The 9,299-nt window shown below is 59.4% G+C and overlaps 2 protein-coding genes and 1 long non-coding RNA gene across 3 annotated transcripts in view; 2 read left to right on the top strand and 1 right to left on the bottom strand.

Moving 5' to 3' along the window:
- The window catches only part of RETSAT (retinol saturase), a gene marked incomplete at its 5' end in the record, with an annotated part of 6,404 nt that extends 4,001 nt beyond the window's left edge, over positions 1-2,403 (top strand). Inside the window, 5 exons of the mRNA XM_035889428.1 lie at positions 373-511; positions 853-962; positions 1,251-1,417; positions 1,758-1,917; positions 2,258-2,403. Coding sequence (XP_035745321.1) covers positions 373-511; positions 853-962; positions 1,251-1,417; positions 1,758-1,917; positions 2,258-2,403 — 722 coding nt within the window. The remainder of the gene's footprint in view (positions 1-372; positions 512-852; positions 963-1,250; positions 1,418-1,757; positions 1,918-2,257) is intronic.
- Positions 2,404-4,132: 1,729 nt separating this feature from the next.
- On the top strand, positions 4,133-7,024 carry LOC104121759 (caspase-3). Its single transcript, XM_009633801.2, has 4 exons — positions 4,133-4,325; positions 4,471-4,643; positions 6,467-6,608; positions 6,716-7,024. The coding sequence occupies exons 1-4, from the start codon at positions 4,133-4,135 to the stop codon at positions 6,961-6,963; spliced, it is 756 nt and encodes a 251-aa protein (XP_009632096.1). The 3' UTR covers positions 6,964-7,024.
- On the bottom strand, positions 4,754-9,042 carry LOC118451772. The gene is made up of 3 exons (XR_004841324.1): positions 8,173-9,042; positions 6,904-7,027; positions 4,754-5,926 (listed from the first exon to the last, which is right to left on the bottom strand). It is a non-coding gene; the product is annotated as an uncharacterized LOC118451772 (long non-coding RNA).
- Positions 9,043-9,299: the final 257 nt, after the last annotated feature.

Below are 9,299 nucleotides of genomic sequence, written 5' to 3'. Positions count from 1 at the left end.
GGCATGGTTGGGGGGCAGTGGCATGGCTGGGTGAGAGCCTTCTAGGCAATGGTCCTGGTCTCAAGTGATTCAACGTTAGCAGAGCAGGAGCACGTTTGAATCCAAGAAGGTCATTAGGAGCAGCAAACGCTGCAGCCAGGGGCCCCCCAGGCGTTCCCGACGGGAAAGGGCAGCGCTGCTGCCGTCCTTGCAGCCTGCAGGAGCTGCCCTCCCACCCCTTGCACACACAGGGCGTGTGGTGCGATAAAGCCGTTTCCCGAGCCAACAGGCGAGCGACGTAGACATGAGCGCGGCTTCTAGGAGAAACCACTTCACCGCCACCAAGGACCCCAGCAAACGGTGATTCTCCCCCTTTGTCCCCCTGTCTCACAGAGATCCAGTCTCAGCTCCGCATGGTGACACACGGCCAAGGGACTTTGACCGTCTTCGTAGGTCTTAATGGCTCATGGGAAGAGCTGGGGCTGGAGCCGGCCAACTACTTCATCTACCCAGGGAATGACCTGGAGGAAATGTAGGTTGGGCTTCACCTTGGCCAAGCTGCGTTTGCTGTAAGGAGACGCATTCCCGGGTGGTGACTCAGAAACCCCTCCTGGCAGATCCCCCCCTCCGCGTGGGGAGTTGGACGTAGCCAGTGCTCGCGGCAGTTTTGGGTCCCGGGCAGGCACTGGGGCTCTTGCGCAAGTGAGTGCGAACATCGGGCCCTGGAGTAGAGAAGAAAGCCCTGAGCCCCAGGGTCTGTGGGGCTTTTGGGAGGGTAGGCTGTCCCGCTGAGGCACGGGTCCAGCTTTTGGCTGTGGCCCCTTTGGTACGGGAGAAATCCTCGTATCCTCACGGCCTCGTATCTCTCCGCAGAACCAATCGCTACCTGGCTTCCTCCAGAGAAGAAGCTGCCCAGCACATCCCCCTCCTGTTTGTCACCTGCCCGTCAGCCAAGGACCCCACCTGGGAAACCAGGCACCCAGGTGACGGCTCAAGCCCAGCCACATGTGCTCAGGAGTGGCTTGAAAATGCGTCCTTGGGTTTCACTTTGACTGATGACCGCAACCATGGAGGTTCTCCTAAAATAGTCAAAGCTGCCCAGCAGGTTGCTTGGCGCAAGTGGTCTTCAAGATAATGGGATGAAGGAGATGGGACCGCAAAGAGCGGGGGAGGCCTGAGGGGTTTGCGTGGGGAGGGTTGGGATTGCGGCAGCGCAAGGGTGGCACGAGGGTGGGCAGAGGGACAACTGCCCCAACTGTGTCCTGCTGCAGGTAAATCCACGCTGGCCATCATGACCTTCGCCAGATACGAGTGGTTTGAGGAGTGGAAGGACAAGCAGGTCACTAAGCGGGGGGACGATTACGAGGAGCTGAAGAAGACCTTCGTGGACACCGCCATGCAGGCTGTCTTCAAGCTCTACCCTCGCATCAAGGACCGGGTGAGGAAACCTGGGGTTTGTGGGTCCTTCACCTCCTCTCCTGGGTCCTGTCCACCCAGCCCTGTCCTGCAAATGCAGGAACTGGGCCTGGGTCTGCTGGACACGAGGGCAGCGCCACACCAACCCATTGCCACTGCCTCCTGACAATGCATGGTGCAAGGGGGGGGTGATGGTCCTCCAGTGCCATCCTGGCACCAAACCTGGCCAGAACCAGCACCCAAGGGTCTGTGAGGAAACCTGTCCCAGCCCGTACCCCCTGAGAACAGCTTTCCTGGGCATGAGACCCCCCCAGCACCGTGCCTACCCCCTGCAGACCACGTTGTCCCCTTGTGGCCCCCAGATCGAGTACATCTCTGGAGGGACACCCCTCACCAACCAGCACTACATCGCCAGCCCCAGGGGGCAGATCTATGGCATTGAGCACAGCCCTGCCAACCTGCAAGCTGAAGCCCTTGCCACCATGAGGGCGCAGACGGCCATCCCCAACCTCTACCTGACAGGTACCATGGCCACCGCCTGGGCACCATGGTCTCAGAGGAGGCCACCTCTGGGGGAGCAGCAAACGGGGGAAGAAAAACCTTCAAAGAAACGGGGGGACTAGGCGCTGCCATGCCATGGGGTGATGCTGCTGGAGGACGCCTACGTGGAGCTGCATGGTCCCAATGGCAGGAGGAAAGGGCTGTCCCTCCTCCAGCTCCTGGGTGTTGCCCCCCTGCCCGACGCTGATCCTGGGCAGGATGAGGCCCTTTCCCTGCTGGGGAGAAGGGGCAATGGTCAACTGGGGCTGCTCATCGGTCCCCACCGCGGCCACTGCCATCGCCACCTCCCGCTCTCATCCAGGGCAGGATTTGTGCCTCGGGGGCTTCATAGGAGCCCTGCAAGGAGCCTTCATCTGCGCCAGCGCCGTCCTCAAGCGCAACCTCTACGCCGACGTGGTGTGGCTGAAGAAGCGCGCGCAGGCCACCAGCGCCAAGAAGCAGTGCTGACGCCTGCCGTCCCTCTCCCCCCAGCCCGCTGATCACCCCCAGTGCCTTATTTTCAGCTGCTGAGCACCCCTAGCCCACCCTGCTCTAACGCAAAGCTGAAAGATTACAGCCCAGGAAGATGTCGTACCCATTTCCAGCCGGCTTGCCTTGCACCTTGCCTGCCTAGAGCTCACCTCCTTCCACCACAATGTCCACTGCCAGCCGGCAAAACCAGCGCCGATCCCTGGCTGCCCTTTGGAGGGCAACCCCCCTCTCCCGGCACCGGGACGAGGGGCTCCAAAGAGCAGCAGCGGCCAGGAGGGAAGAAGCCAAGGCAACCCCCAAAAACCCAGCTGCACCAGAAGGCAAAACCCAACACCTTCAACCAGCAACACCCATGGCAGCCACCGGGACCATCAGGGGAGCATCAACCACTTGCCCCCCACCCCCCTCCGGGCCTGCTGCGTCAAGGGGAGCGAGTCCCCCCGGGGATGCTTTCCCTCTTTTTCGGGCGGCAGCTTTGGTGCCGAGCCGGGCTCCTGCAGCTCCGCGTGGGGACGCAGCAGCCCCGGGGGTGCGGAGGCAGAGGAAGCAGCACCTCCCCGCGCGGGGGCTTGCCCGGGCAGCACCGGGCAGGTTTGGTAAAGCCCTGCCAGCCGCGGGATGGGCACCAGCTCCACCGCAGGCAAGGGGCCACCGCGCCAGCCCGATCCCCAGCACCGTAACGAAGCCGCTGGTGGGCACGGGCCTTTGGGAAGGAGCTGGCTCCCGGCTTGGTGGGGTGGTTGGGGTAAGCCGGTCCCTCCAGCACGGTTTAAGCCAGCTTTAACGCTATCGCAGAGCCGCAGCCAGCCGGTGCCCAGCAGGCAGGAGCACCCCCCAGGCACACAGCCGTATTTTAGTGCTGCTCTACCCTCCCTCGCCCCGAGATGGGGCAAACCCCCTCCCCCCCCCCCTTTAGCAATAACAAACCTCTCTGCTGGGAAAAGGTTGGGAAGCCCTTGGGGGAAGGGAAGCATGTGAGAGCAGAGATTAATAAAATAACGAGAATCGCCTCGTGATTTGCCCCGTGTGACGCGGGATCAGGCAGGGTGGGGTGAGGGGGTTGCTTTCCGACAGTCCGGGTCGGGAAGGTTGGGAAGGGGAGAGGGGACGCGGTCGAGACCTGTCCTTGCGAGCGTGTCGCTCATTGTGCGCCGGCACAGAGGGTTTGGGGGGGGTGGGGGGGTAACTGCCCTAAGTGGGTGCCCCAAGAGGGTGGGACCAGCCCACCAGTGCCTCCCGCCTGCCTGGGAGTGGGCAGGGTCAGGCCGCACTGGCCAAAAAGCCGGGGGAAGCTGGAAGGGGTCATTTTCCCCGCAGTCAGGGACGGGAAGCAGGAATTGCCCGGCTTTTTGGGGAAACAAAGTCTCAGCCCTGGTGGGAAAGGCAGGGAGGGGTGGCCTGGTGCTTCCTGCTCTGCGGGCATTCCCACCCCCCAGCCCCTCAGAGAAAAAAAATTCTCTTTTTTTGTTTTTTCCTTTTCTTCCCCCCATTCTCCCCATGTGCCCCAGGCTGGACAGTGCCAGCCCAGCCCCCCCGCATTGCCCCTTGAACAGCCACGCTGGTGCTGAGTCAGCCGGCGGGATGGGAGACGCTCCCCTGGACTTCCCGAAGGAGCACTCGGGGCTCGCTGCCCGACGAGCCCAACTGCTGCGCCGGCACAGCGGGGCTTTGGGGACCACCGGGCCACCCCAGGGGACAGCCCAGCATGGCCCAGCCGCGGCCAAGCCGGGCTCTTCTCATCGTCAACACCGATTTTGGCGGTGACCCGGAATTTGGGACCCGGAGAGGAGCCAAGAGGGAAGCGGAGAAGCTTTCCAAGGTGCTCTCCCGGCTCAACTACGAGGTGAAGCTGATGCATAACCAGACAGCCAAGGAGATGGAAGACCTTTACCGGCAAGGTACGCGCCCTGCTGCCAGCCCCTCAGCCCCCTTCTCATCCTCCCCCAGCCCAGCTCGCCCTCATTCCCCACCCCCAGACCCAAGCACCCTCTGCCACAGCCCGCGTCAGCGCTTGACGGCATCGCTTGGGCCGTGTCTTTGCAGAGAGCGGCTGTGAGCATGGGGAGCACTTTGTGAGCATCATCTCCAGCCATGGAAAGGAGGGGGTCATATTCGGTTGTGACTCGGAGCCGCTTCAGCTCCCACGGATTTTCCAGATTTTATCCTCGGGGAAGTGCCCAGTGCTCACCAAAATACCCAAAATCTTCTTTATCCAGGTAACACCACCATTGGATGATCATTTGATCCCCTCCTTGCTAAGTTTGCACAGAATTAGACTGACACGAGCCCAAAGGCATAAATCTGCGTGAACGGCATTTTGGTACAGCCACGGGTGAGCTCGGTCCCCTCGCTGCTCCCCAGCTTCCCACCACACCCCTCCATCCCTCTCTTGTCCTGCTTCCACCAATTTGGAAGCTCGTGCTCTCCTCTCCCAGCCTCTCATCACCCATACACGTGTCCCTGCTGCGGGAAACAGCCTCGGTCTTTCCTGTGGTGCCTCCAGCCAGGAGCGTTTCTCCCGGTGCTTTGCACCCTCTGGACTCCCTGGGTCAAAGCTGAATTATTTGCCGGGAAACACAACCTTGCTGGGATCAAATCTTCCTCCCAGACACCACCAGGATTGGTAAAAGCTGCCTTCAAATCCCAACACCATGGCATTTGGGGACAGCAATCCCCCTGGGGTAGGGCTGGGAGGAGCCCAGCTGTGAAGGGGACTTGCGGGGGGTGGGTGGTAGAAATAAATAAATCAATAAAGCCCACAGCTGGTTCCAAAGCGTTGAGGAGCGTGAACGTGGAAGTATGCCCTAACACTGCTCTGACAAGGGAGGATTAGATCCCTTGAACAAACAATCTGGCAACGGCACAGATACCTGCCGGTAGCGTGAGCCCTGCGAGCATTATGCAAATCTACAGGAGTCTTTTCACCCGAAAACAAGGCTAAATCACTCACGGCATTTGGGTTCTTCTGGCAAAGGGCTTGGCTGCTGTTCAGGGAGAGGCAAGAGCCAGGGATGTGCCCCAGGCCAAGCCAACAGCCTCGGAGACTGGTCTGGGCACCTCGATCAGCAAGCAAAGCTCGTGCTTGTGCTGACAAATGCTGTCCTCGTCGAGCAGCCACCGCCTGGGCCGGAAGAGAAGGGCTGCTTCCCCTTCGGCATCGCCACGGCTCTCAGGTCCCTGCGGCTCCCGCTGGCCTCCGTCCCCCTCTCAGTTCAGTGCCGGGGTGTTGCGGCCAGCTTGCAGGCATCTCTGCGGGCCGCGTCCCCAGGGAGGATTTAACGGCCAGCATTGGCAGGGGGTTTGCACAGGGAGAGGAGAGGGGATGCTCCGCTCTCCCCTAAAGCTGGGACTCATCCACTGCTGCCCTTTGGGCTGGGCCCAACCACCGCGTCCCAGCAGAGGTGGCCACAGGGAGGGGTGACACGTGCCCTCAGAGCAGCCTCAGCAGCGCTTAGTCCCTCTCCAGTGCCTTCCCAACGCCAGCCCGGTAACTCCGTCCCTGCAGGAGAGACCAAAGCATCATGTAGAGTAAAGGACTGGGCTGCTCTCCAAGGGAAACCTCTGCCAGCACGTTCCCAGTGGAATTCCATGCTTCCAGGTGTATTTAGGGGTTCGCACGTGCAGCACCGCATTTACTGGGGAGGGGTAAATGCAACAAGAAGGGGATCCAGCCTCGTGAGAAATGTGGAGGGAAGAGAGGGGGGAGCCCCATCTCCAGGCTGGTCGGGAAGAGAGGGGGGAGCCCCATCTCCAGGCTGGTCGGGAAGAGAGACTTGGCAAACCTAAGCTGCGATGGATGATAAGGGAAGAGGCTGCTCCATGGATGAGAGGAGGAGGGGGTGGAGGCGGGAGAAGAACCACGTGGGGCTCAGGGAATGGGAGTCAGGAGGGGCTCTGCACCACGGGGTGGGTCATAGGCTTGGCTTGGAGGGGGCTACAGGTCCACAGGGAGCCCACGGAGCCCCCAGGAGCTTTAGGCTTGCCCTGGAGATGGGCAAAAGGGAGAGGCAGACGCTCACAACAGACGCTCTGCCCACAGGCTTGCCGGGGGAAAGAGCTGGACCACGGAGAGGTTCTGGAGTGCGACAGCGGGGGGCCTGAGCCAGAGCGCGAGGCAGACTGCTTCTCCGTCTACCTCTCCATGCCGCCCCAGACCGCCGTGATGTTCGCCTGCAGCCCAGGTAAGGGAGAGCCCCTGCCACGCCAACGCCAGCCGAAAACATGACCGTGTAGCCATGACAGGGCCACGGCACAGCCAACGTCGCTCTCCTTCCTTTACACTCCGCAGGCTACGTGGCCTTCCTCAACATCTCGGGATCCATGTTCCTTCAGGCCCTGCTCAAGTTCCTGGAGGGAGAGGAACGTCACCTGGCCCTCAACCGCCTCATGACCCGCATTAACTGGGAGGTGGCGTTTCGATGCCAGGCCAGGGGCACCTACGAGGGATGCAAGGAGATGCCCTGCTTCGTCACCAACCTGCTGCAGGAGGTGTTCCCCTTCTCAGCACCCATCGTGGAGGAGGCTGACAGTGTTTGAGAGCTGCCCGCTCCGCAGAAAAGCTAGGGAGGGGAAGAGCAGGAGCTTGGCTGCAAGATGTCCCCTGTCATGCATGGAAAAAAAGGGACAAGTTAGGAGAAAACCAACAGAAAACCCCTCTGGAAGGGTGACCGGCTCCACCTGGGATGTGCTGGAGCTGGCCGGGGGAGGCTGTAATGAGCCAAGGGCATCTGGGATCTTCTGCAGAGCAGAAACATCCAATTTAGGGACACGATGGGGCCGCAACACCCAAACGCCCTACAGCAGCAGCTCCACACCCCAGAGGGGGCTGTAAACCTGATTTTCTCCCCCTTATTTTCTTACACAGAAGAGCTTCAACCTCACAAATGCAATCTCACCCATTTTGGTGTTTGTTCTCTTTTTTAATCTCAACAAACCTGCGTAGGCCATGGACTTCTGTCTGACAGAGAGGAAGCCGATGTGTTTACCTGGCTGGTGCCCTGCCCATAATGAAAACACCGCTGCCCTGCTGTCAAAGAACACCCTGTGCTCAAGCTGTTTGTTCATGAGGCTGTTTAAAAATTCAAGGCTTTAAAAAAATTAAGATATGGGGTGGTTAGCACGGCTTGTGGTTGGTGGGCTACATCAGGACCAGGAGCAGAGGTTGGGGAGCAGATTTGGGAGCATTTGCTCAAGGTAGCTCTCAGTTCCCGACAGATAACTGGGTCTTTGCGAGCTTCCTTCTTAGGTGAGCAAGGGGAGAGGGGAAAAGCTGTGGCCAGGATGGGCTGGGGCACCTCACGGACCCAAGGGCTTTGCTCAAGGTCCTCCCCTCCCGTTCTCGTTGATACCAAGCATAAAGCACAAAAGCCACCTCAATAAAGAAGCCTGAACGGCTCCTGAGCAGACTGCAGAGACAAGGCTGGTCTGTGAGACAGGGGTCAGACCCTCAGATAGCCAGAGGAGGAGGAGGGAGAGGTTGAAGGGGATGAAGACCTCCACCGAAGTGGGCAGAGTCTCCCCTGCGCTCGTGCATTCAACCTGCACCACCTCCACCCTCCGGGCCTCTCGGATGAACTCTGTCGTCTCTCAGCGCAGTCACGAGCAATTCAGCTCCAATAAGCAGAGCCCAACCCAGCTGGCAGGTAATTTTGGTTTCATTTATCATTTTTTTTCCACACCTGGACTTTGACTCATGGGTAGGCGTGGGGTGCAGCTACCCCAACACAGCCCACGCTTGGCACTCACCGCGTCCTGGCACACGCGACGGGATGCTCCTGCCGTTGCCTCTCCTCCAAAAGGCCTGCAGGGCATTTCCTTCCCCCCTATTTTCACTTGACCTGTGGGAATAGAACAGTTTTGAAACTTTTACAGCACTCTTGGAGCAAGGTGGAAGCACGCAAGGGGTTCAGAGAGCTTGGGGGGAGGCTTGGAGGAGCGCTCAATCCAACAACCCCCAGAGAATTTTCGTTTTAATCCCCCACTCCCACCCTTTTTACCGCCCTCAAGCTCTCAGCAACCCCATCAACAGGAAAACAAGGGGTCCTCCCCTTCTCCTAGCCTGTCCTGGGCACTCGTGTCCAGCCAAGTTGGAGGAGAGCGCAGGAGGGTGGATTTGAGGGAAAAAGTGGGGGGAAAGGAGGAAGTTTCTTCCATTTACTACAGGGAGCAGCAGTAAACGCTGCCCAGAAGCGCCCTCATCTCTGCCGCCTTCTCTTCCCCTTTCCGCGGCGGCTCGGGCAGCAGCATCCCACGCCGGCCGCGGCACCAGTAGGCTTCCTCCTTCCCAGTCTCTCCCAGTCTCGGCTGCTCAGAGGAGAGAGGCTGCGCTGGGATCGGGCTGCGTCCTCCTCAGAGCCTCCCTGTGGGCGAAAGAAGAAATACAACAGGAGAGATGCAACCCGAGCTCAGTTAAACCCCGTTTTAAACTCGGTCTTGAGGTCAGGCCCTAAAGAACCCCGCGTCCCGGGGACGGAGGCGGTGGAGAGGAACGGGGTTGCCGATGCAGGGAGATCGTGAAGCAGACTGGAAACGTTTCAAAGCCACTCTTGGCTGAAACCCGTCTCGGCTCCTTCCGGCTGTGGGGTCGGTTGGTCACGCGAACACGAACCGCTCAGCTCAAATACCCTTGGTTTTGTTAAGAAAACCCTTTTTTTTGGCACAAAGAGGAAGTAACCTGCACCACCGCCACCAGGTTTCAAAGGAGACCGTGAAAAGAACACTCACAAGAAAAAAAAAAAAAAAAAAAAAAAAAAGGTGAGAACTCCTTATTTATTTTTCTTAAATCCATTTATTGGCTTTACCACACAGGGAAAAAAAAAAAATACAAAGAAATATAAAAATTCTGATCCTTCAAACCAAGTTGCATTTCACTG

The sequence above is a fragment of the Egretta garzetta genome, unplaced genomic scaffold (assembly GCF_000687185.1).
Source record: "Egretta garzetta isolate BGI_Z169 unplaced genomic scaffold, ASM68718v1 scaffold1162, whole genome shotgun sequence".
NCBI classification, from domain to species: domain Eukaryota; kingdom Metazoa; phylum Chordata; class Aves; order Pelecaniformes; family Ardeidae; genus Egretta; species Egretta garzetta.
The sequence above is the reverse complement of the archived record's forward strand: the minus strand, read 5'-3'. Positions and strand labels throughout refer to the sequence as shown.